At 39.5% G+C, this 27060-nt stretch overlaps 1 protein-coding gene and 1 long non-coding RNA gene across 22 annotated transcripts in view; one reads left to right on the top strand and one right to left on the bottom strand.

The window, feature by feature from the left end:
* Positions 1 to 27060, top strand: part of LOC135969585 (uncharacterized) — a 305912-nt gene that overhangs the window by 232902 nt on the left and 45950 nt on the right. The window lies entirely within an intron of this gene.
* Positions 1 to 27060, bottom strand: part of ACAP2 (ArfGAP with coiled-coil, ankyrin repeat and PH domains 2) — a 181299-nt gene that overhangs the window by 120217 nt on the left and 34022 nt on the right. For 15 of the 21 annotated variants that reach the window (XR_010584841.2, XR_012430551.1, XR_012430552.1 and 12 more), the window contains one exon: positions 1145 to 1202. The exons of 3 other annotated variants lie outside the window; for them this stretch is intronic. Coding sequence is in view for 8 of the 18 variants with exons in the window: in XM_065539686.1 (XP_065395758.1) it covers positions 1145 to 1202 (58 nt within the window). In the remaining 10 variants the exon portion in view is untranslated. Of the gene's footprint in view, positions 1 to 1144; positions 1203 to 20708; positions 21013 to 27060 lie in introns of all 21 variants that reach the window. 3 more of the 21 variants (XM_074030735.1, XM_065539688.1, XM_074030729.1) reach the window with 1 other exon arrangement.

Raw genomic sequence — 27060 nt, 5'->3', positions numbered from 1 at the left:
TGGACAGACTCCAAAAAAACATCAATAATATAGATGGAGGAAATCAATGTACATTTATCCTTCCACAAAATATGACCATACCGATTACTAAGTATATTTTAAGCATTTCTGGCATTAGCTTAAAAATTGAATTAATATTTTAAACTGTATTTATATTTGAACGTGGTCACACCCAAATTTATACAATGGTCAGGTTATATATGAAATCCATTCAGCAACAAAAAAGAAAGATGTTTTTGGTAGAAAATACAGAAAAGGCTTCCCCCCCCCTTTTTTTTTTTTTTTTTTTTTTTTTGAGACGGAGTTTCACTCTTGTTGCCCAGGCTGGAGTGCAATGGCGCGATCTCAGCTCACAGCAACCTCCGCTTCCTCAGTTCAAGCGATTCTCCTGCCTCAGCCTCCCAAGTAGCTGGGATTACAGGCATGCACCACCATGCCCGGCTAATTTTGTATTTTTTTAGTAGAGATAGGGTTTCTCCATGTTGGTCAGGCTGGTCTCGAACTCCCAACCTCAGGTGATCCGCCCGCCTCGACCTCCCACAGTGCTGGGATTACAGGCATGAGCCACCACGCCCGGCCCCAGAAAAAGCTTCTAACAACATAAAGGATGTTTAATGAGCTTTGAAGTCAGACATGGATTCAAATTCCTGCTCTGGCACTTAGATTAGACTTTATACACAAGCTACTTAGTGTCTCTAGTCTTAACTTTCCTCATGTGTAAATCTGGGATAATAACAGCATTTACCCTCATAGAGATAAAAAGCTACCAGGCCGGGTGTGACGGCTCACGCCTGTAATCCCAGCATTTTGGGGGGCCGAGGCGGGTGGATCACCTGAGGTAAGGAGTTTGAGACCAGCCTGGCCAACATGTTGAAACCCCATCTCTACTAAAAACACAAAAAATTAGCTGGGCATGGTGGTGCACGCCTGTAATCCCAGCTACTTGGGAGACTGAGGCAGGAGAATCGTTTGAACCCAGGAGACAGGTTACAGTGAGCTGAGATCATGCCACTGCACTCCAGCCTGAGCAAGAGTGAGACTCTGTCTCCAAAAAATAAAAAAGGTACCTACTATTGTAGGTACTAATAGTTATTTACGGCAAACAAGAATCGATGTTTTAAAAAGCTAACCATGTAAAATTTACCTTATCAAGTTTTAGTTCCAATTCTGCCACATCACCTTCTACTTCTTCCAAAGCTGCCCTAGAAAAATTAAATATAAAATAAGTTATTTCATTTGTTCAAATGTATACTTTACTCTTGAAAAGTAACTCTAAATGAAAAGATAGATATGAATGCTTAAAAATTACACTTCACATGAAGTAATAATTACCTTGGAATTTAGTATAAATACTTCATCATCATGCAATACAACAGATAACACAATTATTGTTTAGGACAACGACAGAACACATTACGCTAATTTATACTCAAAGCATTAGTATTATTCCAATTAATAACACTAAATACAGCTATTTAGCATGCACTTTTTAAATAAATGAGAAATTTTAAAAGTTGAAGCGTACAAAGAATCAGATTTCTTGATAACAAAACACATGCAACCAAACTGCAAGGCATTGTCAGCAATCAAAAAGAAGAGCTTTTACTTTTAGAAATAGCTCAGAAAAATATCACCCTGTTTTGTTTCCAAAATATTTTTTTAATCAGCACCTAACACTAATTTTAGTCTCTCTTCTTCTCCTAGCAATATAATTTTAATACAGAAAAATTAGCGAAGGTTAGATTATGAAAAATGCAGAAACTAAATAAGCCAAACACTTTATTGACAAAAGAGAGTACAATTATAATGCCAGTTAGCACTTCATATCACACTACAAGACAACATTTCAAAACTGGAAATCTGTCTGAAACAAAATAGTAGCAACTAAGTTTTTAGGGATGAAAACATTTTACACTCAAGAGTATGTATAACAAAATGTAATTCATCTACTTTAAGTCATTTAGGCCATTTTCATATATCTACTGGATAAACTAGCAATTCTCAAAGAGGTATTTTAAGACTTAACTAAATTTTTTTAAAGTTGGATAGTAATGGGGATTTACACTGAGTAAGATATTCTCAGGAGACAAGAGATAGAATAAAAACTATTTCCGGAACAAGCGTGGTGGCTCACACCTGTAATCCCAGCACTTTGGGAGGCTGAGGGGAAGGACTGCTTGGGCCCAGGAGTTAGAGACCAGCCTGAGACACACAGGAAGACCCTGTCTCTACAAAAAATAAAAAGATCAGCCAACCGTGGTGGCTCATGCCTGTAGTCCCAGCTACTCAGGAGGCTGAGTGGGAGGATCATTTGAGCCTGGGAGGTTGAGGCTTCAGTGCACTCCAGCCTAGGTGCCCCTGTCTCAAAATAAAACAAAAAACTCTATTTCCAGAACTCCCACTTCACCTCTGTGACACCTCTGAAATTCACCTTATCAGGCTTGTGATTCTGCTTCCCCATCGGGTAACATTTATTTTTAAGAAGTTTTAAAATCTCTAAAATAAGAAAATAACCACGAATTATTCAGTAAAGAAATGCCTATGATAAAATGAGATGCACTAGCATACGATTGGGGAGAATGAAAGGTGCCGCACTCTCTAGCACAGAAACAGAAATACTTCTTCCTGACTAAAAACTTCTCATTCGCTTCAGCAAAGTTTTTCAAACTATGCCCTGTCCCCTGAACCTAGAAAACATTTTTCATCCACATCAGTCCTCAGTCCCTTTACCTACTCATCATCTAAAACTTAATTTACACAAGAGAACAAATGTATGTGTATGAGGATATTCACTGTAACGGGTTAGAAACCTAGATGTGCAGCAATAGGAAATAATGTAAATAAATTACGATATATCCCTACCATTATGTGAGGCAGAAGATTTTAAATGAGGTTGATCTATACTAATATGGAAATATGCACAGGATAGAGTATTATATGGGGGGGAAAAGCAAGCTACAAAATTATATGCATAGCATAAGCTCAATTTGGGAGCATATTTATCAGTCTGCAAACTACAACTCTGAAGAATGGGAATTCGACAGCAGAAAGGATAAATAAGGATTTGCACTTTTTACTAAATTCTGGATTGTTTATTTTCAAGAACTATGCATTTTTAAGGAACTTTTAAAGCTAATAAAGGGGAAAAAGAAGTCCAAACACCACCTCCCCAATACATGGTCCTTTTGCAACCCCTCAACCACTCAAGCTGAATGGCATGCCCTCCCGTGCCCCTCCAGCACCTCACACACATTCCATCACTGTGCACCTCGCTCACCAGTCTCAGTTCCCCATATCAGTACAGACACACAAACAAAATGTTGAGCCAAGGGAGAAACTCACTAAGTACTCTAATTGTCAGATACCCTCTTCATTTACATTTTAATCTTTATTTATCTTTACTCAATCTTCCATTTCTTTCAAGCAAATTAGTTTTCTACTAAACAAATGGGTTGGTAGAAACTTTCTGTAACTTCTCCAATCTTATTTCACTGTGCAATTCTACTAATTCACTTTTGTGAAACAACACATTTAAAGAAAGGTAAGAGGCAAGGCAATGTGGCTCACGCCTGTAATCCCAGCACTTCGGGAGGCCCAGCCAGGCAGATCACTTGAGGTCAGGAGTTCTAGACCAGCCTGGCCAACAGAGTGAAACCCAGTCTCTACAAAAAATACAAAAAGTAGTGTCAGGCCAGGAGTTTGATACCAGCCTGGACAACAAAGCAAGATCCAGTCTCTCAAAAAATTAAAAATAAAAAATGTCAGCTAGGTATGGTAGTGTGTGCCTGTAATCCCAGCTACTGGGGATTCTGAGGCAGGAGGATTGCTTGAGCCCAGGAGTTTCAAGTTACAGTGAGCTATGACTGCACCACTGCGTTCCTGCCTGGGCCACAGGGCAAGACACCATCTCGTTTAAAAAACAAACAAACTAAAAAACAGGGAGTGTAAAGACTAAATGAGTACTGTTCATATCATCAATCACAGTACATGACACAAGGAACAAAATCAATTCACAGATTCTTCCTCTCCTTTAGCTTACCACTGAGATGACTTCTATTCATTAATGAGATAGAACCATTCTGGGACATATGTTTAATAAACTAATAAGTGAAATAAAAGAATTTACACAACAATCTTTCAAATATTAAATGATAGACATTATTTCTCTGCAATCCTCCTAAATTCCTTTTTTTTTTTTTTTTTTTGAGACGGAGTCTCGCTCTGTGGCCCAGGCTGGAGTGCGGTGGCTGGATCTCAGCTCACTGCAAGCTCCGCCTCCCGGGTTCCCGCCATTCTCCTGCCTCAGCCTCCCGAGTAGCTGGGACTATAGGCGCCCGCCACCTCGCCTGGCTAGTTTTTTGTATTTTTTAGTAGAGACGGGGTTTCACCGGGTTAGCCAGGATGGTCTCGATCTCCTGCCCTCGTGATCCACCCATCTCGGCCTCCCAAAGTGCTGGGATTACAGGCTTGAGCCACCGGGACCGGCCCCAAATTCTTACTAAGCATATAACTTTTATAAAAATGCAAGCTAATAAAGAGGCCAAAATTATAGACCCCTACCCTCCATAGCTTAAAATTTAATCTAAAAAAACCAAGTTATACACACATTAACAATGAAATAAAATATATGATTGAGCAGCAAAACAGAAAATAAGAAATAAAGGAGACAGATGTTAAGAGAAAGGGAAGAAAAGAGAAGACAATGAACAGTCACAAGGGTCAGCAAACAATTACCCAACAGCCAAGTTTGACCCATAACCTGTTTTTACAAAGTCCATAAGCTAAAAACGGTTTTTACATTTTTAAGTGGCTGAACAATATTTTTAAAAAATAATATTTTGTGATGCATGAAAATTATATTAAACTCAAATTTCTGTTCCTCTAAAGTTTTAAGGAAGCAGAGATAAGTTAATTCACTTCCGTACTCTCTATGGCAGTTTTCACGCCATAATGGCATAGTTGAGTAGTTGCAAGAGAGACCATATGGCCTACAAAGCATAAAATAGTTACTATCTGGCCCTTTACAGAAAAAGTTTACTGACTATTATGAATGTCAAATATAAGAACATGAATGAAAATCTTTTCTCATATATGAAATACATAAAAGAAAATAAAATTTGGACTTAGCTCTAGCTGTCTGTACTCTAAGAAGCTGAATAAGCCCAGAATTCCGAAAAACAGATACCTTATTTGTAATAACAATATCTTCATTCTTTTATCTATTCATGCATCATAGTTTGTTATTGTCAACTGAGAAAATAGTTACCTCAAAACATAAAACTAGAAAAGAAGCCGGGGGCGGTGGCTCATGCCGGTAATCCCAGCACTTTGGGAGGCTGAAGTAGGTGGATCACGTAAGGTCAGGAGTTCAAGACCAGCCCAGCCAACATGGTGAAACCCCGTCTCTAATGAAAACACGAAAATTAGCCAGGCGTGCTGGCGGGCACCTGTAATCCCAGCTACTAGGGAGGCTGAGGCAGGAGAATCGCTTGAACCCAGGAGGCAGAGGTTGCGGTAAGCTGAGATCACGCCATTGCACTCCAGCCTGGACCATAAGAGCAAAACTCCATCTCAAAAAAAAAAAAAAAAACAAATAAGAAAACTAGAAGAGAAAAAAATCCAATAGCAAGTTTAACACCAAGACATGGCTATGAAATGAATGAGGCTCAAAAATAGAACTCTCTCCACTCAGATAACTGTATATCCTTGTTGTAGCAATAAACTTTTTAAGCTACTGTTTATAAAAGAGTATACATTAAAATAACTAAATAGTATGTGTAATATGAGCATTACATTTTCTTTATAAAATTATTTGAAAGAAAAAATAACTATGGGCAGGGCACAGTGGCTCACGCCTGTAATCCCATCACTTTGGGAGGCTGAGGCGGGCAGATCACCTGAGGTCAGGAGTTCAATACCAGCCTGGCCAACACAGCGAAACCCTGTCTCTACTAAAAATACAAAAATTAGGCAGGCATGGTGGCGCATGCCTGTGATCCCAACTACTTGGGAAGCTGAGGCAGGAGAACTGCTTGAACCCAGGAGGCAGAGGTTGCAGTGAGCCAAGATCGCGTCACTGCACTCCAGCCTGGGAGACAGAGTGAGATTGTGTCTCAAAAAAGAAAAAGAAAAAGAAGTAGTAGTATGCTAAAAAATTCTTTTTCCCATCCATTTAAAATCCTTAAAAACTAACAACAACCAAAGAAAAAAAAACCCTTCACTCCAACTTGGCAATAGCTTTAAAATGAAATTAATAATTTAAAATTAGGTCACATGGTGATGCAATCTAAATTGCCAATAGCAGGATATTCAGGATCATTAATAGGCACATAAATATCCTCAAACATTCAAGGTGGATTTCAGGCTCTAAGTCATAACTACCTAATAAAAAATCATCAAATAGAAATAGATATTCAAAACGTGCAGATTTTGAAACTGTTGTATTCCTTTGTTTTATATAACACATGTATTTCTAAAAGTTGCATGTGAATTGAATAACCGTTTAGAGACTCAGGAGAGGTGCCTGTATGTATGTGTCCATCACAGTACCTATCATCCTAAGCCAGCTTCCTCTTTCAGCTCAACAGCCTTACGCACCTTGGACAATGCTGGACTATTCTTTGCAAGGAAAGGACAACAGCTGCACCAAGGAAGGCCCACTGGCCCAGGGGTAATCCTGGGATTTGGTAAGTGGTTAAAAAAAGAGTCACGAAAAGGCCCTATACCAATGAGATTACTCCCTCTGTTTTGGACCAAAACAACACAGCACACACTCTAGAAACCTGCTTTTTAATAGAAATCCCCCACTAAATACTTTTATAATGTGAATGGCCACCCCGTACTAGTTTGGTTAGGTTCTGGGTCCTTTATGCTGGGACTCTACAACATCTTTATGTTGAGAGGCAGTAGAATAAAGTTTAAAAAAAATAAAAAGAAAACTTCTGGTGTTTGAATCCCTACTCTACTTTGTACTAGCTGTGTAATGATGAACAAGTTCTTTGTGTTTCAATTTCTTCTTTAAAACACAGATAAACAACAGTCTCTCCCACAGAGACATATGACAAATGTTAATATACATGTGAAAACACTAAGTAGTCAGTGAATGTCCGCTATGGTTATTTATATAGTGTTAAAGAAAATATACAATCTCTTTTTGTTTTCATGTTACAGGGCCACATGAGAAGAAAGCAGTAATAAGATCATCACATACTTCCAAATTGAATTTGAAATAGTGTGAAAAAGGGGCAAAAGACAGTTAAAACGGGCCTAAGATCAGCAATTAAAACAGCAAATCTAATTTCCTTTAAGGGAAAACACTTCTAGGAGTGCAAAAGGCTTTTACTGGAAGAAAGATAAAAACACTTCAGTACTGCTGTCCCTTTCCAAAGATCACATGTCAAATACAGACTGCAGTCTTCTTCTAACTTCCTAACTTCAGTCTAGGCTAGAGGACTACATATGTATGATACATACGATGATGATATATTTTAAAATCCACTTGGTTTCTAGGGTTATCAAGGTAGATTCTATCCAGCTCCTTTAAGAGCCTAAAAAACAGAGGAGAACCAATACAGAATCAGTAAGAAGGAAGGTTATAGTTCTAAATTTATATTTATACTTAATCTTAGCCAAAGGGCCAAGAAGCAACTGTGTATTTGTTATATAATAATAACCTTTTATAAACGTCTCTGCTGGCCGGGTGTGGTGTGGTGGCTTACGGCTGAAATCCCAGCACTTTGGAAGGCCCAGGCAGGTAGATCACGGGAGGTCAGGAGTTTGAGGGCAGCCTGATCAACATGGTGAAACTCCCATCTCTACTAAAAATACAAAATTAGCCAGGCGTAGTGGCGTACGCCTGTAACCCCAGCTACTCGGGAGGCTGAGGCAAAAGAATCGCTTGAACCCGGGAGGCAGAGGTTGCAGTGAGCCAAAATCGTGCCATTGCACTCCAGCCTGGGCAACAAGAGTGAAACTCCATCTCTAAATAAATAAAGAAAATAAATGTCTCTGCCTTCATTGTTTTCAGAAGTTTCAATGGATGAAATTAAAAGGCCTTTCTTCTCTATTTATTATCTTAGAAATGTTGTAACTGCTCCTATGTGCTCAAATTGGTCTACTAAGCAAACCTAGCAAAATCCATGAGAAATTCAATCCTGTAATAGGAAAGGGAGTAGTGGAAAAACAAACTAGAAATGAAAACCAACATTTTAGTCTGTCAACTAATATGAGTCCCTGAAAAAATCATTTAACCACACCAGACCTCAGTTCTCTCACTCTGGAACATCTTTAATATCACTTCAAGACCTAACATTCTATTACTCGGGATTAAGTATTCAAAGGAAAGCTATTGGGTTGGTGCAAAAGTAATTGCGGTTTTTGCCATTACTTTTGCACCAATCTAATAGAACCTGGATTTGTTTCTCTTCTAAGTAAGATTTCCTCCAGGTAGCCCTTGCTTGTGCTCTCAACAGAGTTAAGGGGGGAAGAAAATGTTTAAGCCATAAAAAAAAAAAGCCTCACCAGATTTTATATTAACAAGTTTCATCCATCTTCTCAAAAGTCTCCTCTGCATACTTCTTAAAAGACAAGGAGTACGAATATAGATGAAAATAGTGGGATTTTTCAAGTTTTTTGTTTGGCTTAACATTTTGGAGGAAAACAGATGTATTTTATTTTTTGTAGAGACAGGATCTCACTATGTCGACCAGTCTTGTTGAGCAGTCTGGTCTCAAACCTCCTGGCCTGCAGCAATCCTCCCGTCCCAGCCTCCCAAAGTACTAGGATTACAGGTGTGAGCCACCACACTTGGCCAGAAAAAAAATTTTGTTTTCCATCCACATTTGTATTTTTCTTAGCAAGCTCCATTATATTTCTGTTTTACAGATTGTAAACATTACTCTGCCACTTCCCAGTGATGGAGGGGGGAGGGGAAAAACTTTTTTTTAAAAAAGGAGCTTAAAAAAAAAATCTATAACCCTTTTGCCCTCAAATTTTCCCCTGTCAATACATAGTATCCAAAATAAAACCATCAGGGAGCCAGGGAGGTGTATAATTGAAAAAGCAACCAAATCACAGCACAAGGTTGAGATGCAAATGGTATGGCCCTGGTGAATGAATATCACACTCTTAAGTCATAACTCAGATATCAATAACCCCTTTAAATCCCAGCTCATGATTTAAAAAAAAAAAAAAAAAAGGAAGAACTTAAAATATTATCCAGATAATAGCGCCGGGTGCAACGGCTCACGCCTGTAATCCCAGCACTTTGGGAGGCCGAGGTGGGAGGATCACCTGAGGTTGGGAGTTCAAGACAGCCTGACCAACATGATGAAACCCTGTGTCTACTAAAAATACAAAATTAGTCGGGTATGGTGGTGCATGCCTGTAATCCCAGCTACTTGGAGGGCTGAGGCAGGAGAATCGCTTGAACCTGGGAGTCGAAGGTTGCGGTGAGCTGAGATTGCACCATTGCACTCCAGCCTAGGCAACAAGAGTGAAACTCCATCTCAAAAAAAAAAAAAAAAAAAAAAAATATATATATATATATATATGTTCCAGATAATCATCCTACATAGAGAATTTGAGGTGGCAGGAGAGGTCTATAGAATCTTCTGTTCCTGGGGCTTCAGCTTCTCATATTAACAGGTAGATGATTTCAATAGTCACTTCCAAATTTGCTCTGCATAAAGATAGCAGCTATATACAGTCATTTTTAACATGTGCAGTGGCAAATATTCATTATTTACAGAATACTAATCTAAGGAAATACTAGTAATATTTTAAGTGTGATCAGATATTAAGTTATTCTTTTTCCCTGAAAAAAACAAAAAAATCCGTTCTAGTTTAGAAAGCTCTATTTCTATTTCACCCTCCCCCTTTAACAGCCTGCGTTTCTTGTTCAGGGAGTTAGCAGACCCAAGTAGGTGAAATGGCACTATAATTACAATGCCAGTTAACATCATTCTACTATGCCATAAGAAAAAGGTGGCAGAAGAAGGCCTGGCCATTTATCATGTTGGGATCAATAAATTATTGGTGACAAATGGCTAGTTTGTTTTCACCACACAGGGTGTAAAACTAGAATGAAGGCACTGGTCATCTAAAGAGGGGTAAGGTTACGTTAATGAGAAAAATGAGCATTACGGGGAGAAAGTCTTAAAAAAAAAAAACTTTTTTTAAAGTTAACTTTCTACAAAATCATTCCATTTCCAAGAATTCTTACCATTGTAGTAGGCTTCAACATGACAGGAAAATTAGCTTATCATTGCTTAAAGGGTTAAAATCAGATTTTCAACCAAAGCAGTTAAAGTTTGGTGTTATTAGTAGAGTGCCACAGGCAATACATCTAAGGAGACAGCATTGTAAACTTCATGATTCACAAAAGGGGCAGAGGAGATTTCCATGAAGAAAGAACATGGTGGCTGATAATAATGAAAAGACGACCAAGTATTTCAAAGATGGGATATAAGCAGACCCTCAATGAGAGAAGGAAGCAAGATGGTAGGGTATTTAGGGACAGGCCCAGACAAAACTGTCAAAAATTAGAATCAGAGGCCAGGCGAGGTGGCTCATGCCTGTAATACTGCCAGCAGCTTGGGAAGGCCAAGGCAGGAGGACAGCGTGAGCCCAGGAGTTTCAGACCAGCCCCGGCAGCAGAGCCAGACTCTGGTCTCTATAATTAACTAATTAACTAACTACATTATAATCAGAAACCTGCCACATTCCTGCTTTTATGGCTGTTTCCCACTGCCCTTTTCAGGAATTGGAAGTAATACTGGAGGCACAAAATATTCTGCAAATCACAGCAGGTAGGGAACCAAATACTCAGCCTTGCAGGGTTCTCTCCACAACATATCATGGGCTGCTCAACAGTCACATTTATAACTTTCCCAGGCTCCTCCATAAACAACCAAGCATCTGTATTAATACATAAAAGTTAATCTGCATTACATCTCCCTATGTTTTATAATCTACATGCCACCTTCATGCAAGGTATCACATTTGTATGTTAAGAGAAGACTACTAGGCTGGGCACAGTGGCTCACGCCTGTAATCCCAGCATTTTGGGAGGCCGAGGTGGGTGGATCTCTTGAGGTCAGCAGTTTGAGACCAGCCTGGCCAACACAGTGAAACCCTGTCTGTACTAAAAATACAAAAAAATTAGCCGGGCGTGGGGGTGCACACCTGTAATCCCAGCTACTCCGGTGACTGAGGCAGGAGGATCACCTGAACCCAGGAGGCAGAGGTTGCAGTGAGTTGAGACTGTGCCACTGCGCTCCAGCTTGGAAGACAGAGTGAACTCTGTCTCCAAAACAAAGAGAGATGACTACAGAACAGTAATGCAAAACACAAAGAGAAAAGCATCGAGTACATGAGCGACAACCCCAGAATCACAGAATCTTGAATTGAGAGAAAACTTAGCTGCTAAATGACAGAACTATTAGATGAAAGTAAAGCAGCTGTGTTTAAAAAAATCATTTTACACAGTATTTCATCTCCATTAAGCCCCAGAAATTTTACAAGATCTGTAAAGAGGAAGCTGAATACAAATTTAAGAGCCTAATAAACAGGCTCAGGGTTTTAAAGACAATCTTCACACATAAACCACCTGGGATGGTAAACGTCTAACACCGAAGCACCTTCTACTCCTCAGCAGAATGAGCAACCCCCCACCACCATTTCCACAGAGCACTCGGCGCACTTCAAATAGAGCGCCTGACATTCAATTTACTAATGATAATTAAATTCCTGGTCATTATGTCTAGACTGAGGGCCTCAAAAGCAGACACTATGATTCATTTAGCTATCTCTAGTTCAGTTAGTTACCAGGTAAACACTTGTTGAATGGGTGGATGAATGGAGCATTTAAAACAACTGTTATTTGCGGCCTGGGGTCACTCAAAATGGTTACATACCTGTATCTCAGTATACATGTATTTATGTGCAACTTTCCAATTCCCTCTTGCTGCATGCAGCCTTGTTATTCTAATCTGCTATGGCCTCTCCAGCCTTATATAAATGTTACTACGAAAGTCACCAGAAAAAAATAAAATAATAAAGAACTACAAATAATTGCATAAACCTTAAAACTAAAGTTACAATGAAAAAAGGAAAAAGTCTTCTTTTGGCATACAAGGTCGTACCTATTTACCTATGTGTAACCATTATTATAGGTATAATTTTTTAAGTTGACAGAAAAGGAAAATTTTTATAATATAATACTCTTCTAGAATAACACAGATTTGGACTTCTAAAACAGGCCTTGACAGAAATTTGACGGGAGCTAAGGAGGTATTTGCTCCACCAGGAGCACAAAATTACATGATCATGATTTCTTCAAGGCATTCAATTTACGATCAGACAGGATCCGTGGACACTTGAAGAAAAGAATCAAACAAGTCATACTAATCAGAAGCAGGGAAAAGTTTAAAACCAACAACTAAAAATTTATTTAAAAAAAAATACCATTCCTAGAAAAATTCTGGCAAATGAAGAAATTTCCCTTTTCTCTAACAACAAATGGCAGCAAATGTGTATTGTTTGGAATATAAGAACAAAATAAACAATGATCCTTGCCATCCTAGAGCTTACATTCTGAAGGGGAAGACAAGCTATGAACAGTAAACATCATCAAGACGTCAATTGGATGCTATGCGATAATGTGGTAAGTACTATGGGAAAAAAGGAAAGCGAAACAAGGGGAGAGAGGGACGGCTACAATTTTACTATTTAAAATTGATCAAAATAGTTCTCACTGAGAAAGTGACATTTGAGCAAAGACCTGAAGTAACACAGTGAGCCATGCAGACAAGGGTGTTACAGGCCGAAAAAGCCACCAATGCAACATTCCTGGAACGTTCAGTAGCAAGGAGGCCTGTATGGCCGAAACAGAACCAGAAAGGGGGAGAGCTGCAGAAAAAGTCAGAATACTAACGGAGCGCCCCATCACATTCAGAGCCTTGTAGGCCCACAGCAATGATAACAGCAGCTATACTGGGTAACCACTGAAAGGTCTGCACCAGAGAAGAAACAGGCTGTAACATACTTTGTCAAGACTCATTCTGGCTACTATGTGGAGAAGACTGCAAAGAAACAAAAGAGGAAGAAGCAAAGAGACTAGTAAGGAGGCTACAGCAGTCATCCAGATGAAAGATGAAGACGGCGCAAGGTAAGTAGCAATCAGTGGTGAGAAATGCTAAGATTCTGGATATATTTTGTATGTAGAGCCAAGAGGATTTCTTGATGAATTAGATGTGACATGCAAGCATATGCATGGGTACGCCAGGTACAGGTAAATGTGTAATCAAGTATAATTTCAAAGTTTCAGGCTGGAGCAAAAAGAAAACTAGCTATGACCAACTGAGATGGGGAAGACTACAGGCATAACAGATTTAGGGAGAGAAGATCTAGAGCTCAGTTTTGGATTTGACTCCAAAATATTTATTAAGATATACAAGGGTTGACTTCAAATAGGTGGATGCACATGAGTCTCGAGTTTAAAGTCTGAGTTGGAGGTGTAAGTTTAGGAATCAAGAGCACATAGATAGTATCGGCAGCTATAAGACTGGACATTATTAAAATAAAAAGTAAAGGCAGAGATGCCTTAAGCTTGGGGCATTTTGATAGTAAAGGTCAGGAAGAACAAAAGGAATGAGGAAAAGAATCTGAGAAGCAGCAACTGATGAAATAAGAAGAAAACCAGGCCCCACAAGGTGGCTCATTCCTACAATCCCGGCACTTTGGAAGGCTGAGGCACAAGATCACTTGAGCCCAGGAGTTCAAGACCAGCCTAGGCAACACACGTATATACACACATAAAGTAAGAAGAAAACCAAGAGAGTGCCACAGAGAAGGGAAGTGAAAAAAGTGTATCAAAGAAGGAGGAGTAATCAAGTATGTCAAAAGCTGCTGACAGGTCAAACAAGAGGACTGAGAATTAACATCAGGTTTAAGTCAAATTAAAATGGCTGAAAAACAATTTTAGAAACATTGAAAAACACTTCTGGCCTGATATTGTGATGAACCAAAAATGTGCTTCTAAGGAAGAGATTAATCAAATATTTTTAAATATCCCAGAAATATAAAATTATTGAATTATAGGCAGCACATGAGAATAAAAATGTTCCCAACTAGATACCCTGAAAATGTGTTGTAGCATTCAGGAAGAAAGGTAAGTAAGCAGATTCCCTGCCTCCCCTTTCCATTCTCAACCCATTCCCCGAAGTGAAAGGTAATTCATTGGATGAAAAAGAAATCTTCATTTTCTTTCTCAGAAGGCTGAGGCAAAAGTTCTACTGCCATATATATACACACATACATATATTTATATATATATACACACACACATCATATATTTATATACATATATATTTTATATACACACATATTTATATAATGCAAATATAATTTAACAATATAATTATAATATATAATTTTTTTTTTTTTGAGACAGAGTCTTGCTCTGTCACCCAGGCTGGAGTGCAGTGGTGCGATCTCGGCTCACTGAAAGTGTGCTTCCCAGGTTCAAGCGATTCTCCTACCTCTGCCTTATGAGTAGCTGGATTACAGGTGAGCACCACCGCGCCCAGCTACTTTTTTGTGTACTTTTAGTAGAGACAGGTTTCACTCTGTTGTCCAGACTAGTCTCAAACTCCTGATCTCAAGTGATCCACCCGCTCCAGCCTCCCAAAGTGCTGGGATTATAGGCATGAGCCACTGCAACCAACCTATTGCCACTTACATTAAACACGGTCTAACTCCTACAAATATAAGAACTCCTGATCTAGCTCTCACTCTCCACGAGACAAGGCACAGACAGACTGAGATCTGTGCTTTCTTGTCTTTCTATAAAATTAGGATTGACTGCATCCAACTCTATGTTTCATTTTGTATGGCTATGGTTACTGTTGCCCTTTGCTGATGAACTCTCAAAATTAAAGGAACACATATACAAGCCCAATCACTTCCAATTAATTTCATTAACTGTTAAGGATGATGTATTAGTCTATTCTTGCATTGCTATAAAGAAATACCTGAGGCCTGGTGCGGTGGCTGATGCCTGTAATCCCAGCATTTTGGGAGGCAAAGGTGGGCAGATCATGAGGTCGGAAGTTGGAGACCAGCTTGACCAACGTGTAAACCTCATTTCTACTAAAAATACAAAAATTAGCTGGGTGTGGTGGTGCACGCCTGTAATCCCAGCTACTCAGGAGGCTGAGGCAGAAGAATTGCTTGAACCCGGGAGGCAGAGGTCGCAGTGAGCCGAGATTGTGCCACTGCACTCAGCCTGGGCAACAGAGCGAGACTCCATCTCAAAAAAAAAAAAAAAAAAGACAGTATCTCAGACTGGGTAATTAATAAAGAAAAGAGGTTTAATTGGCTCATGGTTCTGCAGGCTGTACAGGAAGTGTGATAGTGGCTTTGAGAAGGCCTCAGGAAACCAAATCATGGCAGAAGGCAAAGGGGAAGCAAACACGTCTTGCATGGCCAGAGCAGGAGCCAGGGTCACGGGGAGGAGTTACACACTTTCAAATGAACAGATCTTGTGAGAACTCTATCATAAGAACAGCACCAAGAGCATGATGCTAAACCATTCATGAGACACCATCCCCATGATCCAATCACCCCCACACCAGGCCCCACCTCCAGCAATGGGGATTACAGTTTAACATGAGTTTTGGGTGGGGACACAGATCCAAACCACATCAGGTGGATTATACATTCTGTCCTACAAATTTAGCAATCTTGTTTTTCAGCAATAAACGTAACTGGAAAACTGGGTTACCTTTGCTTGAATAATCAATCTAGCTACATTAACCTTAATGCAATCACATCAAGAATCAAGAGTCAAGAATCTTTATACTTCAAAATTTATTTTCTATCGATAAGTCCTCACCCTCTTATTTAAATATCTTCATATTCTAAAGGAGATTGTGTAATTTAAGTGATAGATTGTAAAATTTCAGTCATGTGTACTCAGGTTGGGCGTTTATTTATATTCCATAGTTTATCACTAGATATAATCCACTGATTTACCATGGCTAGGAAAGGACTACAGATACAGTGCATACTCATTAAAACAGCTGTTGATCTCTACAGTCTCATAGTTGCACATTCCTGGTGATACCTAATATTACCACCTAAATAACAGAAAACTATTCATCACAAGACACCAGATTGAGAGAACTAAAAATCCTGGCCTCAAGTGATCCTCCCACCCTGACCTCCCAAAGTGTTGAGTTTACAAGGGTGAGCCTTCTTTTCTTTCTTCTAAGCTACAGGTTTGATCACTCAGTTCCCCTTTTGTTCCCAAGTATTCGTATTTTGAGTAAATATTTCATATGACTTTATTCTTGGCCCTAGATTTTACCACTTTACATTGATTGGATTTGAGTAAGTCTGTTGACAGCTTTGACAGTAAGTCATGTACTCAGCTTCACAAAACTCGTAAGTATGACACTTCCAAGGAAGTATAAACTAAGACACGCTACAAAAGTTCAAAATATGTTGTGTTTAACAGAATTCAAGGAGAAAGAAATATAAACTACTAAAATTTTTGCAGACTGATTGGCTTAAATGCTTAAATATTATTTGTCCTATAGCTTAAATCTTGTCATGCAACGTATTTAAATATGTCTTTAATGACCCACCTTATAAAAGGATCCTATGTGAGAGAGAGAGGAAGAAAGGAGAAGGAGGAGGAGGAGGAAGAAGAACAGGAAGAAGAGGGAAGGAGGGAGGAAGGAAGTAAGGCAGACAGGCAAAAAATGACATTTTCACTTCATAAAAATTTAAATTTCTGTACATGCAATATAAAAAAATGCAGTTAAATAATTTTTAGTAGTGAATGGAAATAAAATTTGGAAACTAAACTTATGGAAGGAACATTTTGTTATTAAAAAACAAAACAAAACAAAAAAAACAAGCCAGGGGTGGTAGCTCCATGTCTGTAATCCCAGCATTTTGGAAAACTGAAGTGGGAGGATTGTTTGAGCCCAAGAGTTTGAGACCATCCTGGACAACATAGCAAGTCTCCATCTCCACAAAAAAAAGTTTGAGTTATTTTTTAAATTAAGAAAAGGAAAAAAAAAACATTAAAATACAGTTATAAATGCTCATATTAAAAAACAAGAAAGGACTGGGCACAGTGGCTTACACCTGTAATCTCAACACTTTGAGAAGCCAAGGCAAGTGGATCACTTAGCTCAGAAGTTTGAGACAAGCCTGGGCAACATGACACAACCCCATCTCTACAAAAAATACAAAAATTAGCCAGGTGTGGTGGTGCATGCCTGTAGCCCCAGCTACTTGGGAGGCTGGATCACCTGAGCCTGAAGGTAGACGTTGCAGTGAGATGAGATGATGCCACTGCACTCCTGCCTGGACAACAGAGTAAGGCTCTGTCTCAAAAGAAAAAAGAAAGATAGATCTCAGATCAAAAACCTAACTTTATGACTTAAGGAACTAGAAAAAGAAGACCAAACCAAACCCAAAGCCAGCAAGTGGAAATAAGGAAAGATTACAGCACAAATAAAAGAAACAGAAAATAGAAAAACAACAGAGAAAAGTCAATGAAACCAAAAACTGGTTCTTAGAAATATCAACAAAATGACAAACCTTTAGCTATACAGAATTTTTTTTAAAGAGAAGACTCAAATTACTAAAATCAGAAGTGAAAATGGGGACATTATTACCAATTCCAGAGAAATAAGATTATAAGAGAGTACTATGAGCAAGTACATGCCAACAAACTGGACTACCTAGGTGAAATGCAAAATTCCCTGAAACACAACTTATCAAGACTTTAATCTTTTCTCATAAAGAAAGAGAAAATCTGAATAGACCTATAACTAGTAAAGAGACTGAATTTGTAATCAAAAATCTCCAAAACAGGTCAGGGCATAGTGGCTCATGCCTGTAATCCCAGCACGTTGGGAGCCCAAGGCAGGCGGATTGCTTTCAGCTCGGAAGTTCGAGACCAGTCTGGGCAACATGACGAAACCCTGTTTCTAGAAAAGATACAAAAATTAGCCGGGCATTGGTGGCTCGCAGCCTGCAGTCACAGCTACACGGGAGGCTGAGGCACAAAAATCACTTGAGCCCAAAAAGCAGAAGTTGCAGTGAGCGGAGATTATGCCACTGGACTCCAGCCTGGGTGACAGTGAGATCCTGTCTCAAAAAAAGAAAAAAAAATTAAGTCCTAGACCTAATGGCTTCACCGGCAAATTCTATCAAGCATTTAAAGATGAACTTACACCAATCCTTCTCAAACTTTTCCAAAAAAGTGAAGAGGAGGAAAACTTCCAAACTCATTTTATGCTGCCAGCATTACCCTGATACCAAAGCCAGACACAACTGAAAAACTATGCAACAATATCCCTTATGAACACTGAGGCAGAAATCCTCAACAAAGACTAGCAAACTGAATTCTACAGCATAGTAAAAGGATTATACACCATGACCTAGTAGAATTTATTCCTGGAATGCAAGGATAATTCAACATATGAAGAAAAAACAATGTACTATACCACATAAACAGAATGAAGGGAAAAAAATCCATGATCATCTCCACTGATGCAGAAAAATCATATTGACAAAATTCTTTTTTTCATGACAAAAAACACTTAACAAAAAGGAATAAAAGGAAACTGCTTCACCAAAATAAAAGCCATATACCAAAAAACCACAGTGAACATCATACTCTACTGAAAGCTTTCCCCATGAGATTAGAAACAAGGCAAGGATACTGCTTTCAACACTTCTATTCAACATAGCACTGGAAGTCTTAGAGTCACTAGGCAAGAAAAAGAAAAACAAAAAGCAATCAAATTGGAAAGGGAGAAGTAAAAGTATTTCTGTTTACAGACAATATGACCTTATTTTGTATGTAGAAAACCCTAAAGATTCCACAAAGGAACCTGTTAGAATAAATAAATTCATCAAAGTAGCAGGATATAGTCAACACACAAAAATTAGTTGCATTTCTATATACACTAAGAATGTACAATTTGAAAAGAAAGTTAAGAAAACAATGCCATTTATAATAGCATCAAAATAGTCAAAACACATAGAAAATCACTTAACCAACGAGCTGAAAGGCTTGTACAATAGAAACTATGAGACATACCTAAAAAAAAAAGAAAGTATAAAAGAAATAAACAAATGGAAACATATCCCACGTTAATGAAATGGAAGACTTAATATTGTAAAGATGTCAATTACCCAAAGCCTTCTACAGATTTAATGCAATTCTTGTCAAAATTACAAGGATGTTTTTTGTAGAAATAGAAAAACCTGGCTGGGCACAGTGGCTCACGCCTGTAATCTCAGCACTTTGGGAGGCCGAGGTGGGAGGATCACTTGAGGTCAGGAGTTTAAGACCAGCCTGGCCAACATGGTGAAACCCCATCTTTACTAAAAATACAAAAATTAGCTGGGTGTGGTGGCGGGCACCTGTAATCCCAGCTACTCAGGAGGCTAAGGCAAGAGAATTGCTTGAACCTGGGAGGCGGATGTTGCAGTGAACCAAGATTGCACCACTGCAGTCCAGCCTGGGCGATAGAGTGAGGGAGACTCCATCTCAAAAAAAAAAAAGAAACAGAAAAACCTATCCTAAAATTCATATGAAATTTCAAGGGACAATGGATAGCCAAAACAATCCTGAAAAAGAAAAGTAAAACTGGAGGATTCACACTTTCTGATTTCAAAACTTACCACAAAGTCACAGTAATCAAACAGATTAATACTGTCATAAAGACAGCCATGTTGACCTCCAGAATAGAACACAGTCCATAATTAACCCTCATATATATAGTCAAATGATTTTTGTCAAGAGTGTTACTATAATTCAATGGGGAAAAGACAGTCCTTTCAACAAATGGTGCTTGTAAAACTGGATATCCACATGCAAAAGAATGAAGACCCTTACCTAACACCACATACAAAAATTAACTCAAAAGAGATCCACGACTGAAATGTTAAGATCTAAAACTATAAAACTCTTAGAAGAAAACATAGGTTAAAAGCTTTATGACACTAAATTTGGTAACGATTTCTTGGATATGATACCAAAAGCACAGGCAACAAAAGACAATAGACAAACTGCACTTTATGAAACTGAAAAATTCTGTGTATCAAAAGACACAGGCCGGGTGCGGTGGCTCAAGCCTGTAATCCCAGCACTTTGGGAGGCCGAGACGGGTGGATCACGAGGTCAGGAGATCGAGACCATCCTGGCTAACGCGGTGACACCCCGTCTCTACTAAAAAATACAAAAAACTAGCCGGGCGAGGTGGCGGGCGCCTGTAGTCCCAGCTACTCGGGAGGCTGAGGCAGGAGAATGGCGTGAACCCGGGAGGCGGAGCTTGCAGTGAGCTGAGATCCGGCCACTGCACTCCAGCCTGGGCGACAGAGCGAGACTCCGTCTCAAAAAAAAAGAAAAAAAAAAAAAAAAAAGACACAGAGTAAAAAATCCATCCACAGAATGGGAGAAAGTATTTGCAAACCATCTGGTATGGGATTAATATTCAGACTACACAGAGAACTCCTAAAACTCAACAAGAAAGACACAAACAACATGATACAAGAATGGGCAAAGGATCTGAATCGACGTTTCTCCAAAGACGATATACAAATGGCCAATCAGCACATGAAAAGAAGGTCAACATATAATCATTAGGGAAATACAAATCAAAACTACAAGATACTACCTGCTATGGTTTGAATGTTTGTGTCTCTCCAAAATTCATGTTGAAACTTGATCTCCATTGTCACAGTGTGAAGAGGTGGGGCCTTTGGGGAAGTGATGAAGATATGAGGGCTCCGCCTTCATGAATGGATTAGGGCTCTTATAAAAGAGGTTGAAGAAAGGGTCCTAATGCTCCCTTTTTTGCCCTTCCACCTTCTGCCATATGAGGACACATCAACAAGGTGCCATCTTGAAAGCAGAGAGAGCTGGCCCTCACCAGACACTAATCTGCTGGCATCTTTATCTTGGACTTCCCAGCTCCAGAACTGTGAGAAATAAATGTACATTATTTATAAATTATCTAGTCAATGCTATTCTGTCATCGATGCAGGAACAGACTAAGAAGCCATCTCACACCCATTAGGATGGCTACTAAAAAAAGCATAACAAGTATCAATGAGGATGTGGAGTCACTGGATCGCTTGTGCACTACTGGTGGGAATGTAAAACGGTACCACTGTTGTTGAAAGCACTACGGCAACACTTCAAAAAATTAAAAAACAATTACCATGCGATGTAGCTATTTCACTTCTGAGTATATACTCAAAAAACCCGAAAGCTGGGTATCAAAGAGATATTTGTATACCCATGTTCACAGACGCATTATTCACAATAGATGAAACGTGGAAGCAATTCAAGTGTCTACCAACAAAAAAATGGATAAGCACAACATGACATATGCATATAATAGAATATGCATCCTTTACACAATATGAATGTACTTAATATCACTGAGTTGTATACTTAAAAAATGGTCAAGACGGTAAGTTTTATGTTATTTGTATTTAAACACAATTTTTTAAATTGGAAGAAAAAACACATTAAAACAATTTTTCACATCAAAAGGCACACATTTATTTAGCTATTTCCTTGGTAATCTACAGTATTTTTCCTCTAACTGACATATTCCTAGAACATGCCAATTTCAGACAAACAAATTTCTAGATCAAACCATGGAGAGACTTACAGATAATTAACAAAATAAAATAAATATGCAGGATTAAAACACACTGTAAGCCCAGGAGTAGTGGCTCATGCCTATAATCCCAGCACTTTGGGAGGTCGAGGCAGGAAGATCTCTTGAAGCCAGGAGTTTGAGACTAGCCTGGGCAACAAGCAAGACATTGTCTCTATTTAGTACTTAGGGGAAAAAAAAAAACTCACAATGAATGTCAAAAACAAATTGTTCTTAAGCTGGGTCTTGATGATGGTAAAGGATTGTATCATCACTTACCACACAGACCTGCCAGCAAAATGCTTAAGAATCTACACTTGGCTAAAAATAAGAACTGCGGGCTGGGTGCAGTGGCTCATGCCTATAATGCCAGCACTTTGGGAAGCCAAGAAAGGAGGATTGCTTGAAGCCAGGAGTTCAAATTCAAGACCAGCCTGGGTCACAGAGTGAGACCCTGTCTCAAAAAGAATTGGCCTGTTACATGAGTAAATTGCAAAAATAAATAAATAAGAAAAATTGGCTCATACTATACTCTATTTTTTTTTTTTTTTTGAGACGGAGTCTGGCTCTGTCGCCCGGGCTGGAGTGCAGTGGCCGGATCTCAGCTCACTGCAAGCTCCGCCCCCCGGGTTTATGCCATTCTCCTGCCTCAGCCTCCCGAGTAGCTGGGACTACAGGCGCCCGCCGCCTCGCCCGGCTAGTTTTTTGTATCTTTTTTAGTAGAGACGGGGTTTCACCGTGTTCGCCAGGATGGTCTCGATCTCCTGACCTTGTGATCCGCCCGTCTCGGCCTCCCAAATTGCTGGGATTACAGGCTTGAGCCACCACGCCCGGCCTATACTCTATTAGGTAGCATAATTTGTTGCTCAGATTATGAAATGTGAGCCAGGCATGATGACTCACACCTGTAATCCCAGCACTTTCAGAGGCCGAGGTGGGCAGATCACAAGGTCAGGAGTTTGAGACCAGCCTGGCCAACATGGTGAAACCCCATCTCTAATAAAAATACAAAAATTAGCTGGGCATGGTAGCAGGCACCTGTAGTCCCAGCTACTCAGGAGGTTGAGGCAGGAAAATTGCTTGAACCCGGGAGGTGGAGGTTGCAGTGAGCCGAGATGGTGCCACTGTACTCCAGCCCGGGCGACAGAGCAAGACTCTGCCTCAAAAAACAAAATAAAAAATAAGATTATGAAATGTGAAATTTGAAGCAGTAGTTAGTAATAAGCAGAGATTTTAAGCCCTTTTGAGCTATAAGAAGTCTTTGTAAAGTCCATCTTGAAGACAACAAATTAAAACCATAACAATTACCTTTGAAATAAGCAGTAATTTAAAAAATAACTTAAATAGTAAAGTAATGTTTTTTGTTTCCTCGAAAAAAAACCCTTGAGCATTTACTGGATGTCACACACTGTACTAGAGACTTAGGAAACAGCGAGCGGTAAAACAAGCCCCTGATCTCATGGCGTCTAAGTGAAGGAAACACAATTAGTAAACAGATATGAAATACGTATACATGTAAGGGGTTATAAATGCTTTTAAGAAAAGCAGGATAAGAGGACACAGAGTAACAGAAGATTCAATTTTAAATATTTAAGAAAAATTAAAATATTCATGGCTGAAATATACTGAGGAATGAAAAGAAACTACTTCAACAACATAAAGATACAGTGATGAAAACAGTTAATTTAATGTGATTTTTGTTATATTAAAATAGTTAAATTTAGACCTTAAGGCATTTAAACTTTGTTCCTTTTGTAAGTAGTTTTGGTTGAAAGTCTTTGCTTATTTAAAATTGTATTGCTATTGCCGTATTTTCTTTGGTTGAGGGACACCACAGTCTTAATTTCTTATGTCACGACATTCATCAGTTCATTAGGAAATTATAGTCCACAGACTAAACTGCCTGACATTTATTTTAAAGTAAATATTGCTTAAGACAATGAGAAGCCACAGACTGAAAGTATTTACCAAAAAAAAATTATATGTATATTTCTGATAAAAGAACTGTTACCCAAAATATACAAAAAACTCTTAAAATTCAACAATAAGAAAACATACAACCCAAATAACAACTGGGAAAAAGGGGACCAGACATGACGGCTTATGACTATAATATCAGCACTTTGAGAGACTGAGGCGGGCGTATCACTCGACGTCAGGAGTTTGAGACCAGCCTGTCCAACACTGTAAAACCCTGTCTCTATGAAAAATACAAAAAATTAGGCAGGTGTGGTGGTGCACCTGCAATCCCAGGTACTCAGGAGGCTGAGGCACGGAGAATCGCTTGAACCCAGGAGGCAGAGGCTGCAGTGAGCCAAGATCATGCCACTGCACTCCAGTTGGGGCAATAGAGTGAGGATCTCTGTCTCTCAAAACAAAAACAAAAAAAAACCCCACTGGGCAAAAGACCTGAGCAGACACCTTACTAAAGAAAATCCAGGCCGGGCGCGGTGGCTCAAGCCTGTAATCCCAGCACTTTGGGAGGCCGAGACGGGCGGATCATGAGGTCAGGAGATCGAGACCATCCTGGCTAATACGGTGAAACCCCGTCTCTACTAAAAAATACAAAAAACTAGCCGGGTGAAGTGGCGGGTGCCTGTAGTCCCAGCTACTCGGGAGGCTGAGGCAGGAGAATGGCGTGAACCCGGGAGGTGGAGCTTGCAGTGAGCTGAGATCCGGCCACTGCACTCCAGCCTGGGTGACAGAGCAAGACTCCGTCTCAAAAAAAAAAAAAAAAAGAAAATCCACAGACAAGTCAGGCATAATGGTGCACACCTGTAGTCCCAGCTACTCTGAAAGCTGAGGCAAGAAGATAATTTGAGGCCAGGAGTTTGAGGCCGCAATGAGCTATGACTGTATCACCGCACTGCAGCCTGGGCAAGAGAATGAGATCCTGCCAAAAGGAAGGAAGGAAGGAAGGAAGGACGGAAGGAAGGAAGGAAGGACAGAAGGAAGGAAGGAAGGACGGAAGGAAGGACGGACAGAAGGAAGGACGGAAGGAAGGAAGGAAGGAAAGGAAGGAAGGAAGGAAGGAAGGAAGGAAGGAAGGAAGGAAGAGGAAGAAAGGAAGAAAGAGGAAGAAAGGAAGAAGGAAAGAAGGAAAAAAGAAAGAGAGAGTGAGGGAGGGAGGGAGGGAGGGAGGGAAGGAAAGAAGGAAGGAAGGAAGGAAGGAAGGAAGGAAGGAAAGGAGGAGAAACACAGATGGCAAATAAGTAGGTGAAAAGATACTCCACATAATATGTCATCAGAGAATTACAGATTAAACAAGGAAAAACCACTACACACCTACTAGAATGATCAAAATCTAGAACACGGACAATACCAAATGCTGGTGAGGATGTTCAGCAAAAGGAACTCTCATTTTTTGCTGATGGAAAAAAAAATGGTACAGCCATTTTGGAAGACTTAAGCAGTTTCCTAAAAAATGAAATACATTCTTTTTTTTATTTATTTATTTTATTTATTTTTTTGAGACAGAGTCTCGCCCTGTCGCCCAGGCTGGAGTGCAGTGGTGCAATCTTGTCTCACTGTAACCTCCGCCTCCCTGGTTCACGCCATTCTCCTGCCTCAGCCTCCCGAGTAGCTGGGATTACAGGCGCCGCCACCACGCCCAGCTAATTTTTTGTATTTTTAGTAGAGACAGGGTTTCACTGCGTTAGCCAGGATGGTCTTGATCTGACCTCGTGATCTGCCCGCCTCAGCCTCCCAAAGTGCTGGGATTACAGGCGTGAGCCATCGCGCCCGGCCCTTTTTTTTTACTTTCTATAGAGACGGGATTTCACTATGTTGTGCAGGCTGGTCTCGAACTCCTGAGTTGACGTGATCCTCCCACCTCAGCCTCCCGAAGTGCTGGGATTATAGGTATGAGCCGCCACACCCAGCCTACAAAATACATTCCTGCCATACATTCCAGCAATCACTCTCCTTGGTATTCACCCAAATGAGTTGAAAACATATCCACACAAAAACCTGTACAAGGATGTTACACCAGCTTTGGAAGCAACCCAGATGTCTTTCACTAGGTGAATGGATAAAGTGTGTACATCCAGACAACAGTATCATTCAGCACTAAAAAGAAATGAAGAAACCTTAAATGCATAGGGTTGAGCATCCCTAAATTAAAAATAGAAAATACAAAATGCTACAAAATCTGAGGCTTTTTGAGAAACCACATGACACTCAAAGAAAATAATCACTGGAGTATTTCAGATTTCGAATTCATGGATTAGAGATGCTGAACCAGTATAATCCAAATATTCCAGAATCAAAAAAATCTGAAACCCAAAACACCTGTGGTCCCAAGCATTTCAGATAAAGGATACTTAACCTGTACTAAGTGAAAGAAGCCAATCTTTAAAAGCTATACACTATATTATTTCAACAACATGACATTCTAAAAAAAGACAAAACTATGGAGACAGTAAAATGTCAGTAGTTGCTGGGAGTTGGGGTAAAGGGAGGGATGAATCAGTAAAGCCCAGAGAATTTTAAGGCAGTGAAACTATTCTGCATGATCCTATAACAGTAGCTACACGTCATTATACATTTGTCTAAACATCAAGAATGAATGTTAATGGAAACCACGGACTTTGGGTGATGATAATGTGTCAAAGCAGACTCACTGCTTGTAACAAATGTACCATTCTGGCACCGGATGTTGATAGTGGGGAAGGTTCTATGTGTCAGAGCAGAGAATATAATAATTCTCTGTACTTTCTGCTCAATTTTGTTGTGAAACTAAAACAGCTCTAAAACATAGTCTTTTTTTTTTTTGAGATGGAGTCTCGCTCTGTCGCCAGGCTGGAGTGCAGTGGTGCAGTGGCTCACTGCAACCTCTGCCTCTGGGGTTCAAGCGATTTTCCTGCCTTAGCCTCCCAAGTAGCTGGGACTACAGGCGTGCGCCACAATGCCCAGCTAATTTTTGTGTTTTTAGTAGAGATGGGGTTTCACCATGTTGGCCAGGCTGGTCGTGATCTCCTGACCTCGTCCATTTTTTTAAAAAGTAAATATTGCCTTCAGCCAAAAAAGATAAGTTCTTTTTATTAAAGAGAAACCAGATAAACCACTTACTGACATTTGTATCATTTATTTTTAAATATTTTCAGATATATGATTTTATTGCATACCATTGACTGGATAAATTTTTGCATGTGCAAAAGATAAAAACTTTATTTAGAAAAAATAAAACATACATGCAAAATGATAAATGTATTTTCATGAGTCAGTAAATTTTTTAAAATTTCAAGTCATAGAAGGTGAAATTTTAGGATGGGGGAAAAAAGAATGCTAATAAGGTGAATACAACCCACAAACTGGGAGGTGTGATTTTTATTAACAAAGGATTAGACTGTCTACAAAT

This window comes from Macaca fascicularis, chromosome 2, assembly GCF_037993035.2.
Source record: "Macaca fascicularis isolate 582-1 chromosome 2, T2T-MFA8v1.1".
Taxonomy (NCBI): Eukaryota; Metazoa; Chordata; class Mammalia; order Primates; family Cercopithecidae; genus Macaca; species Macaca fascicularis.
Note: the sequence above shows the minus strand (reverse complement) of the source record. Positions and strands in the feature narration are given on the sequence as shown.